At 37.1% G+C, this 16,774-nt stretch overlaps 1 protein-coding gene across 2 annotated transcripts; it reads left to right on the forward strand.

Moving 5' to 3' along the window:
- Positions 1 to 346: 346 nt before the first annotated feature.
- On the forward strand, positions 347 to 13,245 carry LOC104600704 (uncharacterized). Of its 2 annotated transcripts, none has more exons than XM_088892536.1 (2): positions 347 to 542; positions 12,839 to 13,245. In XM_088892536.1, the coding sequence occupies exon 2, from the start codon at positions 12,848 to 12,850 to the stop codon at positions 13,040 to 13,042; it is 195 nt and encodes a 64-aa protein (XP_088748662.1). In that variant the 5' UTR covers positions 347 to 542; positions 12,839 to 12,847; the 3' UTR covers positions 13,043 to 13,245. The 2 variants fall into 2 exon arrangements, with proteins under 2 accessions (XP_088748662.1, XP_010262101.1); XM_010263799.3 differs by lacking the exon at positions 347 to 542 and adding an exon at positions 4,172 to 4,312.
- Positions 13,246 to 16,774: the final 3,529 nt, after the last annotated feature.

The following is a 16,774-nucleotide window of genomic DNA, read 5'->3' on the forward strand; positions in this document are numbered from 1 at the left end:
TATTGTGAGAGTCGAGAGAATAAAAGGGTATATTCGTTCTAAAACTAGTTACTCTACTGAGGTGTCAATTGTCAACTGTCAGATAGGGTTGGGTTAAGAGAGGTTTTAAAATTGGAGAAGGGTGACAGTGGCGTCGGTGAGCCCCCATTGTCCGTACTCCGTATTGTGATTGGGGTGAACTCAGACGTGAATTCCACTAACGTCCGTCCGTCCCGTTAGCTCCGCACGCGTGAAGGAAGGAGTTCGTGCGGGAGGACAATTGTCGGCGTTCGATTGTTTGGGGCGCCCGGCTGTGGGGTGCTGATGCGAACTCCTCTCAATCTCGATTTTTTTTTGGTAAACAGTCTTGTTTTTTGGTAGATAATCTCGTTTGATCAGTTCGAGAGAGGGGCAGAGAGCTCGAAGCTCCAGGAACCAAGATCGTGTTTGTACTTTTTTCGCATATTTTGCTCACTTTCTCTCTCTCTCTCTCTCACGAAAGGATCGACTGAAGAAGGTTTTCTAGCTTGGGTTTCTTTTTCGAATTTCTACATAAGTTGAAGGTAATTCCTCGTCCTTTCAATTTTGCAAGTGTTTTTTTACCTGTATAGGTCATAGATGGGCTTTTCGATATTGCTCTGCTCCCTACAAACAATATCACGCAATTGGTATCAAGATATTCATTTGTAGGATTCAAGTATCTTTAACCCACAGAAGAGCTCCTGGTGGCTTAATGGATATTGTTCCTTTAGTTTCGCTTTTTAATACGATTGACTTTCATGTGTTACACCGTTATTCTGATTAATTGCAGTAAATGATAACTTGAAGAAGCATGATGCTGCAGTTTATAATCATTTCAAATGATTTCATGGCATTCATGGGCTTGGTAGCAATGCTTTTTCTAGGTTCAGCGCTATATACATTTGCCTTTTCGGAGTTAATGCTAGTTCTCTGCCAGTGGCACTTGGTGCTGCATGGAAGGTTTTTAATGCTGTTTAGGATGTTTGTCAAAGAGGTGGGTGAAAGGCTGAAAGCATGTCTTCATCAATGAGAATGTTTGGGGATTTTTTAGTAAGAAGGGTTTATTGATGTGGCCCTTAACATTGCAAGTTTCAAATGGTTAGCTGATTGAACTCCTATTTTCTAGCGAATCCATATCATGCCATGTGCCTACTCTATTGAGAGAGAGATTCCACTAGTCCCATGCTTTTCTCTTTCAGGCTTTTAGATGTGTATTTGGAATGAACAAAATTTTTCAATGTGTGTAGATTTTGCTGCCCCTTATTTTAAAATAGATGGGTGAATGGGTCATTTCATTGCAGATGACAAATGTTGAAGGAGAAGCAAGAGAGGTGAAATGTAGAGCTAGGTAAGTACAAGTAAGAGCTAATATTGGAGATTGAGCTCTATATAAGTAATGATATGAAAAGGTGGTTAGAAAATAAAGATCCCCAAGATATCTTTAAAGGGCTTAATGCAGTTCCAGATCTTTTAGAAGAGGTTAGACCTTTTTATGGAGGATAGGAAGGGAAAAGGAGAGTTGGTTAGGAGGGAGTTTGTGTCAGTAATTCTCAATAATTCTCAAAAACAGATATATGCTGGAGGAAACAATTAAGGGCCACCTGACGAAGAGTTGGGACAAGAAAACAAAGTTCTCCCTTGAATCTGCCAACACAAGAAAAAGAGTGAAGTTTATTTTCTGGATGTATAAGCTGGGGTAAGGGGACTGGAATTTAATAGTTCATGATGAGAAATGACATGCAATTTTTTCCCCACCTAAAGCCATCTTTATAATTCAGATATATGCTTACTGCCTTCTTTTGAGGGTATACGTTTCTTTTCTTTCTCTTTTCTATTTTTTGAATAAAAGGCCCTTACATGGTGTTCATTAGAGGATTTTCAACAAAATATGCCCTCTCAAGATTCAAGAACTTTAAGGCCTTGTTCATTTGTAACAATGCATCTTACCTGGGTAAGTGCACTCACCCATGTTCTTTTGATTTTCAGGATTCTCAGGTAAATAATAAAATGACATTTCTACCCACAAAAAGTAAGTATTAAAATGGGCAAAGTGGTCCCATCATGTTTTGTTAAAGTTTCTCCCAGGTGGGAAAGTTACCCCCACCTAGGAGATGGGTAAGTTTTACCCAGGAAAGTAAGGGTAACTTTACCATGGGGTCCGCTGCTTAATGCAAAAAGAACATGGGAAAGTTGGTCAATGGGAAAAAGTTACCCATTGACCAACTTTCCCATGCATATTTACCTGCAGAACAGGGCCTAAAATTGGCATAGAGCTGCTTCTATGTAAACCTTCTTTACCCACCTCTCTTTTTGCTAAGCTATTGATTTCAACACATCTTTCCTTGAGACCCATTAGTAAAATATATTTGTATGTGTGTATATAAGGAAAAAAAAGGTTTCTTAATTGGGTCAAGCAGGAACAAAACAAGCTTCTAAGGTTGTTCAAGCATGTGCAAAGGGACTGCTTGGAGCACAAGTTTGAAGTTACAGGCCCTACAAGATTCAAGGGAAGGCCAAAAAGAATGTTGGTAGCAGTTCTTAGCAGTTGGGGCATCTGCTAGACGAGATTAGAGAAGTTTTGGCCAGAAAAAGGATGCAAATTAGGTGGGTCCCTATAAAGATGAACTCAACTGCAGATAATTTGGTGAAATCACAGTTGAGAGGTTTTTTTCCTTTTCTTTTTTAAAATAGTTCTTTACTAGTGTTTGTTTTTTTTTCCCTTTTTTTTTAATGGTGCAGCTGGTGGTCTAAATCTCTGTTCAATTTTGAACAATGTAAAATTTTCCAACAATGTGATAATTCTTAACAAGTCTTATGTAATGAATGCAATCACTCTCTCTCTTGTTTTTTTTCTTCTTGAGAAGTAATCCAATCTTTTATCACATGAAAATATGGAAACTTGAGATCTGGGTTTGATTTCAACCAGGACTTGGTGCAAATTGTGGGCTTTAAAATAGATGGAGGAAGACCAAAGAACACATTGGTTGAAGTAGTGAGAAATGATTTTTTTGATAAGCCACAGAAAAATTTATTAGGAACATTTAAACAGAAGTCTAAAAGTGTGATTACACCATTACATATGCAAAGAAGCTATGAGTGGAACGCAAAACAGGATTCATGCAGCCAATTCATATTGTTGGGGTAAGGCTTTGGTGAGTCAAGTTGGGTTCAGATTGGTTTTACCCATAATAAAATTTTATGGCAAAACTAAGATTTAGAATCTTGTTTTTATGGTCAAGTGTTGATGAATAGGCTGCTCATAATGGGAGTCCAATTGGTTTTTTGTGTCCACGTTTTTAATTGGTAATGATGTTTTATTAAATGAATAAAAGAATGAATTATATACAGTAAATAAAACAACCAGTCAAAACCTTAATTGAGGCTGGTAGTTTGCCTCAACCCATTTTTTGACCATTACATTAGATTTGACCCTAGAAGAAATCTTACCTAGTTGTCCCTTGTTTTGCTAATGAGTCAGCCAATCCATTAGTTTATCTATATGCCCACTTAAAAATCATTTGTAGTTTACTATTCAATCAAGTACTTCAATTATTTTGACATTTCTAGGGAGAAGCTTTCTGCTAGGGCAATGGTTCTTTCTACAGTTCTAATATTCAGATCTGTTTTTAAATTGAATATTCCTTTTTTTATATATTTCGGATGGTGCAATCTTTGGGATAGTCCAGTTGTACTATTATCAGAAATCTTAACAATACTTACAGAGATATAGCACACACAGCACAACAGTAGATGCCTTTACAAAGATTACAAAACGCTCTCACAAATACAACACTCGACTCAAAAGCACTCAGAAAACAATACTCAAATAAGACTAGAGGACTTATGAATTTTACACCCAAAATTTTGCATTCTTGTTATGGGAGGAGAGTGGTTTATATAGCGGTGGCCGAGCTTTCTATAGAGGCACCTTTATTCGATCTTATCGCTAAGGCATCTATAATTAAGATACCTTTTATCTTTTCTTACTGCGGCATCTTAATTATTGAGATGCTTCCTTATCACCTTCTTGTCCTATTAGGAACAACTGTCAATTCTTTTACTGTTTCAGATGAGATGGAATCTTCAAACAATGTTTCGACTGTGGTGCGGGCTGAGAGAGTGGACACTTTTCGTCTCGAGGTCTTTTGAGATTCCTTTACTTTTTTCCTTCATCTTTTCAGCCATTCGTAAAGACATTTCTTCGAGTTCTAGTGGGTCCAAGTCTGGAAACTTGCTTCGAAGCTTGTCCATATAGGATTCGAAGATGGACTGAAAGGTGTCGTCTTCTTCAGCGGTAGGCTTGAGGATATCGGTAAGATCAAATTTGTCCCACCATTTTATTTCAATTTTTCGTTCGATAGCTAGGGGCAACCAAGAGATATCCAAGTGATAACTCCATTTCAAAATCCAGGGGAGAAGAAAGGTTTTGAAAAACTTGAACTGCTTTACATGCTCATATTCCAAATAAGCTCTTCCTTTTCCAAAGGCTCTATATTTGTCCATGAGCTCTTGGTGAGGGAAGATATCGTCAGAAGCTCCCCAAGAGGTCCACCAAACATATGCCCAGTCAAGGTACGGGCCTTGAAAATCTTCGGAGAACCGGATGAACCATGAATGCCTCAAAACAGAATTTTGCAACAGGAATACTCTATACCAAGCGTCTTGATAATCTCAGTAATTGAATATTTTGGGTCTCTTATCAATAGGCTTAGTGATAAATTTCGGCTTGCTTGCGTTGCCCCAAGACGACAGAGATATAAATTTAACAATTACTAGCTTGGAATAAGCTAGTTCAGACTTATTCAGATCCCTAAAATAATGCTGAATCCGAGCAAACCCGGTGTGGAGAAATGATGCCCATCTAGGATAGAGAGGGCAAGGTGTTGAAGGGCTCCTTCTGGGTTGACATGAGTGGAGACGGCGGCGACTTCTTCTCTTGAGATAGTTGTCACGAAATCTGATGAATTAGTTAGGTATTGGTTGGAATTAGCCTCTTCCATAGCGGGAGATGATTCTCTAATTAAGGGAGACATTAATGGAGACTGATTAGTCCTTGAGCTTGCTTCGATCTCATAATTAGATCTTGGAATGGACTCGTTAGTCCTTTTAGGGCGCCTGGAATTAGGATTTAGAGGAAGATGAAGTCTTCTGTCGGTCATCTTTAATTAGTTAACCTTGTAAGAATTCCCTGGTCAAGAAATCTAGCAAAGCATTATCAGATCCTTTAATATATTTAATATCAAAATCGAATACCGATAAAATAGCTTGCCGTCTAGCAAAAATTTGTTTTCAAACCAAGTTTTTCACATCTTTTTCCAAAATCTCTTTGGCTGATTTACAATCAATTTGGAGAGTAAAATGTTGGTTTATCAAATCACTTTGAAATTTAGTGATGCAAAGGACTATGCTGAGCATTTCTTTTTTTACAGTAGAGTATTTTTTCTGGGTATCATTCCAGGTTCCTGAGGTGAATCGAACTATGTCATCTTTCCCATCTCTTTTTTGCTTTAGGATTCCTCCATATTCAATTTCCCTGGCATCAATTTCTACTATCTTTGGAGATCCTGGATGAGGGATGTTAAGGCAGGAAAGGGTTTTTACCCTTTGTTTAATCCTTCTTACTGTTTGAGTGAGCTGTTCATTCCATTCTGGGGGGTTCTTCTTTAATCGTTTTTCGAGTAGTTGGCGGTCTTGGGCTAGTCCTTTATAGTAGTTTACTACATAACTTAGACTGCCTAAGAATCTTTGAAGTTGAGTTTAATCTTTGATTTCATCAGGGAATTTATCAGCAAACTCTATTACTCTCTGGATGGGTGATATGGTTCCTTTAGATATCTGGAAACCTAAAAATCTGATTTCTGTTTGAAAGAGTTTCATTTTCTTAGCGGATGCTGCTAATTCGTTTTCTTTCATCACTCGGAAGAATATATTCAGGTGTTTTCAGTGGGATTTTATAGAGGACGAATAGATTAATACATCATCAATATATACTATTATGAATTGAGTATAAGGAGTGAATATCTCGTTCATAATCCTTTGAAATTCAGAGGGGGCATTTTTTAGCCCCAAAGGCATTACATTCCATTCATAGTGGCCGAAGGGCACTGTGAATGCAATCTTGAGTCTATTAAGGCTATCACTGAGAGATTGTATTCTTTGATTCTAATGGTAATCCTAGAATACCATTTTTGGTATTTAACTTCTTCTATAGAGTATATAAACTCTTCATCGTTTCCGACAAGCTCAACAGAAACCTGTTCCAATGATTTTTCTGATTGATTCTCCTAGAATTTTTCGGATTCCAATTGGTCAACCCTTAATTTGAGGGTTTTTAGCCCTCTTTTTAGTAGATTGACTTCTTCCCGTAAATCCTGTATTGTAGGAGGTCGGGAAGCCTCTGATTGAGACCTTCTAATCAATTCTCTATAAGAAATTATATTCTTTTCATCCAACAGCTGTTTAGGTTTCTCCTTGTTGGCTTTTTCAGTTATACTTTGTAGGGCTATTAGCAAGTATTTTTTCTTTGATTCCTCATTAGGAATTTCATTAAGTATCTCTAAAAGATATTCTTCATCCAAGGTTAATACGTTAAGCTCACCTGACTCTTCTTCAGAAGTATCCGTTTGACTCTTGCTGGTGCATATGTTATTAGCACAACATTCTTCTGAAGAGGTAGAAGATTCTCTTGTTGAGACCTCTGGCTCACCTTCTTCTTCTTCCAACTCATTAAGTTTCTTAGTGGTGGTTTTATTTTTAAAGCATTTATTAGCATAGTGGCCTGTTTTTCCACATTTAAAACAAGTTGGGGTTGTTGGCTTTCTGATTTTAGAAAACCTTTTAGGGTTCTTATGGGGCTTCTTTTCCCTTTTGTAGAAGTTTATTTCTTTTTCTTTTGAACCATCCGCAGAGCGGGAGGTTCAGGAGCCATTCCGAATTGGTAGTAAAAATCTCCTAATTCTCTTTTAGAATTAAGTTTTTCCTTAACTTGTCTTTTTAGTTTCATGTCATTACATACTTCCAATCCTATTTGATTTACTATTTGGATTAAGTATCCGTAATTGGAGTACAAGATTCTACCACCTCCTATTTGCCTAAGGTAATTTCTAACCTTTTCCACAAATATTGGCGGGAGTCCCGAAATAAATTGTTCTTTCCAGAAATCCTGTCTGGAATTGGTTAATCTATGTACTTTGGATAAGAATACATCTTTGTACCATCTAAAATCAGATAGGGTTTTACATCTAAGGTTTATCAATTGTTCTCTTATTCTTTCCCACATATCTGACGAATTTCCTAGGAACTGGCTTAGGATGTTTAGGATTAAGGTCATAACTGCATCAGATATTGGGGATTCTTGAATAAGGATTCTTTCTCCATGTTCATCTCTTTTTACTGCATTAAGGATGTAATCTCTTTCTCCTTCTGTAAGATAATTATTCCACCAACCTTTTAATTGTCCTGTGAAGGATTCAGTGGTAATAGTGGCTATCACCTTTTTATCATTACTAGCCAATTTGCTGGCACAAGCATACATGGTCATGTGTGCTATCATGTCATGAATCTGATATTCAGATTTCCCATCTAGGTTCCATTCATAGAAGGTGTTCCAATTATACCCGACTTGAGGTTTCATTAGCTCTTCGAATAGAAGATCCATTGGGGTGTGCCTAGAGTAATAAGGCTTTTTACTCTGATAGGAGAGTTTATTTATCTCCAAATTTTTGATGGATTCGTTTCTTGCTACGGATTCATTATTTGAATCTTCTCCCAAGAGATTTATTGATCTAGAGTCTGATAAGTCATCTTCCCTTTTGCCTTCACTAGATTTAGAAGTTTCTCCCTTTTCCCAAATTGAGGGGGATATTAATCTATCCGATAATTCTTGATAACTTATTTTTGATAGATCTATTGGGTTTGTTTTAATTTTCATATTTTCAGGAAAACTTGGCATGATCGCCATTGGTCTTTCCTTTTTGATTATTGCTTTGGATTTAGAGATTTCTAGTGAGCTTAATAAAGATTCTATTGTTTGTTTTCCTAAGACATTTAAGCATATGTTCGTGTAATTGTTCTGTTCTATTATTTGAGAACAGTGTTTTGGCGCAATTTTTTCAGATTCTTTTATTATTGTTGAATTTTTTATGGGGCTAGCTATTAGCTCGTCCTTCCCTATTTTTATTGCTTCTATAACACATAATTCTAACTCCTCAGTGGGAGGTTGTATGAACTGGTTTTGTTTCACAAACCAATCCCAGAAGGGGATATTCTCCTTAACTTGCATCATGTCATCGTACCATGCTTCTCTGGTACGATCTCTTTCTTCCTTGGTAGATTTCTTGAAGAAACCACATTTTCTTTAAAGGTTGTGAGTTAAAATCTAACCTAATAAGGCCTTTATCTATTTGGAACTGATCTTCTGTTTCTATCACATTAATCTCAAAGTCTGCCTTTGTAGGCTCATAAGACTTTATCGATGGGTTTTCTCTTCGGGCTGTATGATAGTTCGATGGTGTCAGGTCTATCGATCTTCTTGTATCCATTGATTCGGCATACAAAGGTCGTGAGGATGTCGAAGCTCTTCTAAACCTGAGTTCTATAAACCCATCTTGTTCACTGAATATAGAAGCTAATTCAGTGGATTCGATAGGACTCGGGTGCTCTACTTTAGCGAGTGACCAACTTTCCGGCATCTTCACTTCATTCCAAGTGATTTACCTAGGAATCGTAACATTATTCCTAGTATTGGTCAGGAAGAGGGTAGTCATTCCCTTGCTTCCTATGATCCTGGTATTAGGACAGATAGTATTCATGGTCTTGAAGTAGACCCTGTATACTAACGCTATATTTTCGGATCCTGGTTTCATATCAAAACCTTGGGTCTGAATCCTAAAGGCTAAGGCTTCATGGATACCCGGATCTGTTAGTGATACAGAAAAATTTGGACAGGCATTGAAGTAAATTGGCCCTTGATGGAGGCTTCCTTCTATTACTCCTAATAAGGAGTCATTGAATCTATTATGTCTAGAATCGGTCAAACAAGCCAGAGCTGCTGTCTGTAGATCTGTTCTAGTCAATGGTTTAATGGCAACTCGTATTAAGCCAAAATGTATAAAATTACAGTCACTTCTTTTCTTATAAGTTTCTATTATTTTCTTATCTACTAGGGAGAAGCTTTTTGCTTCGTTGCCTAGAGAAATCGTTCTTTCTACAGTCCTAATGTTCAGGTCTGTTTTTAAATTGAATATTCCTTTTTTGTATATTTCGGATGGTGCAATCTTTGGGATAGTCCAATTGTGTAAAGATTTTTCTATATTATCATAGTTTACTTCTTATTATTATTATCCTCTCTGGTGAAGATTCACCATTCAATGCATCTATCCATCAAAATTCAACTATGAAAGAAAGAAAAAGAAAAGCATAAGTAATGACATAGATGGATTTAATGAACTTAGCCTTGTGCATTTGTCATTTTGACCCTAGGGGAAACAGTAAGCGTTTTGGGAAATACTGGCCCAAATGGGGTCAATTGGAATCTGGGTTTCAGAAGGGGCCTCAGGGAAAATAAATGTGCCTCTTTAGTCCAATTGTTGAATCTAATGGGTCAAGTTCATTTGGACCCATCCTTGGAAGATTCTAGAATTTGGAAAGGCTCCTCTGATGGCCTCTTCTCTTGTTCCTCCTTTTTTAGTGTTCTTGCCTCACCTAACATCCCGGTTGGGGATTTCCCTATGAAAGAAATTTGGAGTAAGCCTATCCCCCCAAAAATTCAAGCTTTTTGTTGGGAAATTTTCCTTGGCAAGGTTAATACTTGTGGTATGCTACAGAGAAGAAGGCCTTTTGCTTGCCTTTCTTCTCACATGTCCTCCTTTTGTAAGGAAAGTGGTGAGACCTTGGCACATCCATTATTATCTTATTCCTTTGTGCATCACATTTGGGAATTTTTTTGTATTCTCTTTGGTTGTAGGTGGGTTTCCCCTCAAGATGTGGTAGGACTTTTCAACCAAGACTTTTTCAGTCAACCAAAGAAAAGAAGGAAGGTTATGTGGAAAGCTACAAAGGCAGCTATTTGTTGGGTGATTTGGGAAGAAAGAAATAACAGAATATTCTTGGACAAGAGTAGAACAAGGGAGGAGGTAATCGACACAATTAAAGTTAAAGTAGCTCATTGGGTAAGATGTTTGCATATCTTTCAAGACTTTTCAGTCATAGACATTATAAGATCTTGGACAAAAGTAGCACAATCTTCAAGAGTGAAAGAGAGAGCAAGGATGGAATGGAAACCTCCAGATGGCAACAGAATTAAACTGAATTTTGATGGAAGCTCTTTTGGAAATCCGGGACTGTCAAGTATCGGGGGAGTAATCAAAATTTTTGAAAGGAGAATATTAGGTTTGTTCTCTGGACCGATTGGCATGGGCAACTCTCTAAAAGCTAAGTTAATGGCATTGCCACAAGGACTGGAGATAGCTAAGCAACTAGGAATGAGGCATATTGAGGTTGAAGGGGACTCCAAGGTGATCATCTCTTGGGCTAAAAGCAATAGAAGTATTCAGTGGACTTTCAAACAAATGATAAAGGAAGTGGAAATGGCTGCAAGGGAGGTAGAGGCAGAATTCAAATGGGTTAGAAGGAGTGCAAATGGGCTAGCTAATTATCTTGCTAAACGAGGGGCTTTGAGGCAACAATTGTTTTGGGCTGCAATGTAAAGAGGGACAGAAATATGTAATAGTGTGGGAGCACTAATCCCATACACAAAGTTGTAAAACTATATTTTAACCCTAAATTCAAATAAAATTCTCCTTTGCTGATAAAAAAAAATTCTGACCCTAGGGTTAGCAGAGTATAACAATTATACCAAAGGTCAAATGGTGCCACCAGGGTCCATAGATGCCTTGACAGACAACTTGGCAAGGACCAAGGTGTTTTTTTTTTTTTTTTTTTGAGAAAAGGAAAAGTATAATTGTATTAAAGTAAAAGGTCCTTTGTACAATGAGAAGCTGTACAAAAATCTATCAGGTTGGACCTCTTAAAAAGGATATCCTCAAAAAAGTACTGTCAGACATATCATCTTTAAAAACAGTATGTGTAGACAACCAACTCCTCATAAACCTTACAGCCGTATTGATGACCTCAGCTTCAATGGAAGCCTTGTGTTCAAAAGTTCTGTTGTTTCTTTCGAGCCACACAGCCCATAGAATTGCCAAAGGGATGGAGGACCAGCAGACTTTCCCTTTCTTAGTCAACCCAGATATGTGCCATTCCTCCAGCATGGCTTTCACTGAGACAGGCATGCACCAACTTAAATTCAGGGCCTTCAAAAAGTAGCTCCAAATTTCTGAAACAAACTTGCAATTCAGGAACAGATGCCTAACTGATTCCAGCTCCACATTACAAAGACAGCATCTCAGATCATTGCAGATGAAACCTCTCTTCAGCAACATTTCTTTGGAGAGGCACTTCTCTAAAGCTGCTACCCATACAAAAAACTTGACTTTTGAGGGTGCCACTGTCCCCCAAATAGCCTGGCTAGGATATGGACTTCATTCTCTCTCACTAGAAAGCTGTAAAAAGATTTGACTGAGAACTCTCCTGACTTGTTCCACTTCCATACTCTTGTGTCTTGAACTTGTAAGTTTAAAGCCTGATTTTGGAGTATAGTGAATAGATTTTCAACCATCTGAATCTCCCAGTCATTGAAATCCCTTCTAAAGGATGGAGTCCAGCAAATACTGTTATCCCACCTCACCAAAGTGTCAGCTACCAATGCCTCATTGTCAGTAGCCATACTGAACAAAGCAGGAAACAGCTCTTTAAGAGTGCTCTCACCGGTCCAGGGATCTCATTCTCACCAGAATCTGATCCTCCTACCATCTCCAATTTTATATTTGATGCTCATAGGGATGGCAACAGGGCGGGTTTTGTAAATTCTAGACCCTACCTGCCTCCCTAAACCTCCCAACACATATGCCGTACCTGCCTCAAAATCTATAGCAAGTTGGATTTTGAGAATCCAAACCTTCCCAACACATGAAAATGCAAAACCCTCCCCGACCCTATCCTCCCCACATTCATAGGTAGGGGGTGGGTCGGATTTAGAACCTGCATCTAATTTCGTATTATTTCTTGTATATATAAGTAATAAATAAGTAAAATAACAGAAACAAACAACAATTTTTCCAATTATTTGATTAAGACATGTAAAAAACACATAAGCTATCAATTGACCTTCACATAAAATTCAAAATATTATTAAATTCAACACTTAAATACATAAAATTTATATGCTTTCCAACAATACGTGGGTTGGGTAGGATTGGGTTTAGCCTAATACCATACCGTACCCATACCTGTACGGATTATAGAATCCCAAAACCCATCCTTCAAGCAAAAAAAAACGCCCCAACGGCGGCGGGTACCCACGGGGTAGTGTAGAAATTGCCATCCCTAGATACTGACTTTATTTTGGCTATCCTCTTCTGGGATACTTTTTGTTTTTTCTTTATGTAGTGGATTTTGTTATTTTATGACTGGTGGCACCTTGCCACTTGTATATTTTTTTTATCTCCACCAATGAAGTGATTCCTATTTTTTGATGAAAACATTGCCCCATTTTAATTAAATGGATCCTGTACTGTTGTGGCATTTAAATTGGTTTCCTTGGAATACGTTTATGCATCATTTTCATTAAGCTTTAAAATGGCTACATTAGTACATTTTTTATAGTTTTAAGCTTGAAATTCCAGTACCCCCCAATTAAAAAAAAAGAAAAAAAAGCCTGAAATTTATTGAATTTGAGGTATAGATCCTTTCAACCTTGATATGGTATTGGTGATTGCAGGTACCAAAAATGGAAATAAAGCCGACAGTTGCCTTGAGGGCTATTCTAGTTGGAGGGATAGCTGCATTTGCAAAAGTGGCTGGTGCAATGAAGGCTGCAGGTGGAGCAAAGTTGGGGGCTGCAGCTGCTGCCATGTCAGCAGCAGCAACTGCAGCTATGGCAGGATCTAAACGGGAATCAAATGATGCTAGCAAGCAACCTTAACATTGTCTCTTTTGATTATAAGCATTAATCTGTAGGATGAGGATGTCGTATACCAGGGTTTTAACCAAGCTAGTTGGGATGATTTTGTTATGCTTGAACTCTAAGCCTAAAACTTAAACGCAAACAAATGGAAATAAAACTCAAGATAGTTTATGTTTACTAAAGAGCAATCAGAATTACTCTTAACACGTTATTTTGCTCGACATACAACGCGTAAACATATGGCATGGCTCCAACCTGCATGTACTGGCAGAAACTACATTGATCAAACAAGAATTTTCATTATTTTATCTGAGCTTCATGCCTATTCACCATGGTTTCTGACCTGAGGTTTACATATTGTTGGAGAATCAGTTTGGGGGTATTTTCTCTGCTGGGAGATCTCTCGTGCGTGGTTGTCTGGGTGGTGATCCAGTTTTTCACCTTACCTCTTTCAGATCAAGTTTGTATTTTATACTTCAAACCACAGTTTACGTTCGCCTGACCATAATATGTTTTTCCTGGTGGAGGGCCAATCCTTGACGACTTACGTGATGGAAAGTGTTATTTGCCTTTTTATATTGCTTACTTTTCTTTTCTTTTTTTTTTCTCCTAAAATTTTCTTTGATCGAGCGGTTTAAGTAAAGCTTCAGGTGTAGGCCATCTTTTCATCGAATTTACAGATGTGTACCTAATGGGTTCTCTTACTTTTCCTTGGTTTATCACTTCTCCAATATTTTACCAGTTCTGGGTTTGCTGTAGACACAGGACAGTCGATGAATGCTAACAAGATCTCATGCTTGATCAGTCTTATTTTCTCCCCCCTCTATCTCCCTTGAACGTTGCTCTTATTGCCTAATATGGGTTATGTAAGTTTTTTGTTTTTTGCGATGGTTCTATATATGATTTCTATTTGTATAATGCATATCAAGGATCAAAATATGGAATTGGTGCACCTGGATATGCATGGAGCCGATACACATGGTTGGAGGTTTTAAAACTTCGGGATGATAGAAGGCATCCCTCTAATGCTATTTTGTTATTAGAGAGAGAGAGAGAGAGGCTTATGTGTATTTTTAATAGTTATTCAATTTCAGGACCTATTCACTGGATCACACCAAACGCATGAAACGTAAAAGATTGAGTTTTTCAAGTTTTAAGGACAACATTTTCTGTTCTCTGACTCCGTCATACATATTTCTTAATTAGTTTGCATGGAATGGATTATCAGGTCTCTAGGAAGGCAAAGCTTCTCTTTAGAGAGATCGATTTCCTTGAAATGGTTACAACAGATAAATAAGGTGGTGTTTGGTTCAATTGCTGTTTTTTAAGAAAAAGGCATTATGTTAGAGCCATATCAGATTTTGAGAAAACGAAAAAAAAAAAAATGTTTCCTCAAAAACGGCCGATCTTAGAAAACGTCATTTATCTTTTTTCAGCTTCAGTAGGACTCTGGATCTCCTGCCCATGCCTACCCACAATACACTACCCCTCGTGAATTGGGAACATCTCCCCCTGCAGAGGATGAGATGTTCTCCATGTGTGGCTGCGATTAACGTGGGCAGGAGATCTGGATTCCTTCAGTAGACTCTACTTCTCAATGCAAGGCTGCAAGGGACTGTGTGAGAGCGATGTGAGTACGGTCCTGTGAATACTGAAGCCAAACTCTTCTTGAAGCATTTTCAGGTATAATGGCTGACGTGGTTCATATATGGTGAACCAAACAACTCCATGCATAAATGTTTTCCAAAAAATAAGTAAATAACAAAAAACACAACACTGCGTAATGAAAACACACACAATAGAACCAAAAGTCTCCCAGAACTGATTGGTGTTAAAAAAGAAGCCCATATTATATTTTCTCAATTGAATTGATTGTGACTTTGTGAGTAGGGGTGGATTCGAGCCAAGTCGAATATTTGGCTATTCAAGATCGACTCACAGGAATAGTATCAGGCTCAAGTTTGAACTTGGGCTCGATTCAAGTTAGAGACTTAAGATTGAGCTCGATTCAAGTTAGAGACTTAAGCTCGAGCTCGACTCAGTTCATAGCTCGCAAGTTCGAGCTTGGCTCGGCTTGAGCTCGACTATAAGCTATAAAATTTTTTATTTTCTAAACAAAAAATTAAGAATAATAAAAATTATTTAATAATATATATACAAAAACAATTATAAAAATTATTTCCTTTTACATACAAGAAAATAAGAATTATAAACTATTTACTATTATACATGAAAAATAAAAATATTATTATATATAATAAAATTATTTATTATATATATTTTTATATGTATCTATATATGTAATAAAAATTATTTATTTAATACTAGGCTCACGAGCCGAGCTTCACTTGGCTCGAGCTTGGTTCAATTAGCAAGCAAGCCTATATATCAAGCTCGAATTCGGTTCGGAGTTCGGTTTAAACCGAGACAAGACAAACTTTTCATGAGCCGAGCTCGAATAGCTCGCGAAAGACTCATCTCATGGCCACACTGAGCTTAAAGAGCTCCATATTTAATTTCCTAATTTAAAAATTCTAAAAGACCAAGAGATTTTAAAGTGAATAAGAAGCAATATGGGGATTGAGGAGTCTCATGTAGCCAACTACATTTTAAACTACAAGTATATTGTATCTATTAATAGTATAATCGCAGCACAACAGACCCCAATGCATAATGCCACTCAATAAATGTCTTGAAATGAATATGAAGATCAAGGTTCAAAATAAATGTCCTGAAATGAATAATGCAAATCGATACCCTTTTATATATATATATATATATATATATTTTGCAACCGGTTCAGGGGGGCTGGTTTAGGTCTCCTCCATCCCCTGGACCAGTCAGACCCCCTGATACACCCACTGTAGGGGCGTATCGGAGGAGTGCTGGAACAGTATCGGCCGATACGTGTCAATACTTTGAACCTTGATGAATATGCAAAGTGGAAAACAATAAATTGTTTCAAGATTCCTTCAAGCGTGATTAACAAATTTATCCAATGGTTTATGCTGGCGCTGTCTCAGTTTCTCTTGATAGTATAATGGTACAAATCAATGTTTTAAAAACCGATCCAAAGGCTGAATCATTTTTGCCGATTCAACTCACCGGTTCAACCATCTGAGTTGAATGGGTCAGGCTGTGACATCATAATTAAAAATATTAGAAAAGATAAAATATATATGTAGACATATAATATATTTATACATATATAAGAGATGTAATATGCGTCTAAAAGCATATATATATATATATATATATATATATATATATATATATATATATATATATAAGCCAATTGGAATAACAAAAAATTCGTAAAATTTACAAAAAAAAGCATATATAAATAGCCAAAAAAAATGCATGAGAAAAGCAAAAAAAATACAGAAAAGTACCAGTAATAATTCTTAAAAAATGACATTTTCAGAATATGAAAGAAATTCAGGAATATCATTCTCAAAAACATAAGAGAATTTCAGACGAGAAAATAAGAGATAACAGAATTTCCGAAAAATAAAAATTTTCCGTGTTGAAGCTCCAATTATCCAAAGTCAAAAGGATTGCTGACTTGGAAGCTTGCAGCCGTTAAATGATCAAATCACTAAGGAATAACAGAAAAAATGGAAAAGAAAATACAGACTAGAATGAAAAGGCTGCTGTTTGAATGTAAATCACAGTAGATTAGAATTAGAATCGAAGAGTTATGAGTATTAGAAAATGAAATTAAACGTTAAAACTTGCCCGACAAAAAGG

Source organism: Nelumbo nucifera, chromosome 8 (genome assembly GCF_055504915.1).
Source record: "Nelumbo nucifera cultivar China Antique chromosome 8, China Antique-T2T, whole genome shotgun sequence".
NCBI lineage: Eukaryota > Viridiplantae > Streptophyta > Magnoliopsida > Proteales > Nelumbonaceae > Nelumbo > Nelumbo nucifera.

Coding starts and splice junctions, on each gene's coding strand:
- LOC104600704 (XM_088892536.1), top strand. CDS start 12,848: ATGGAAATAAAGCCGACAGTTGCCTTGAGGGCTATTCTAGTTGGAGGG.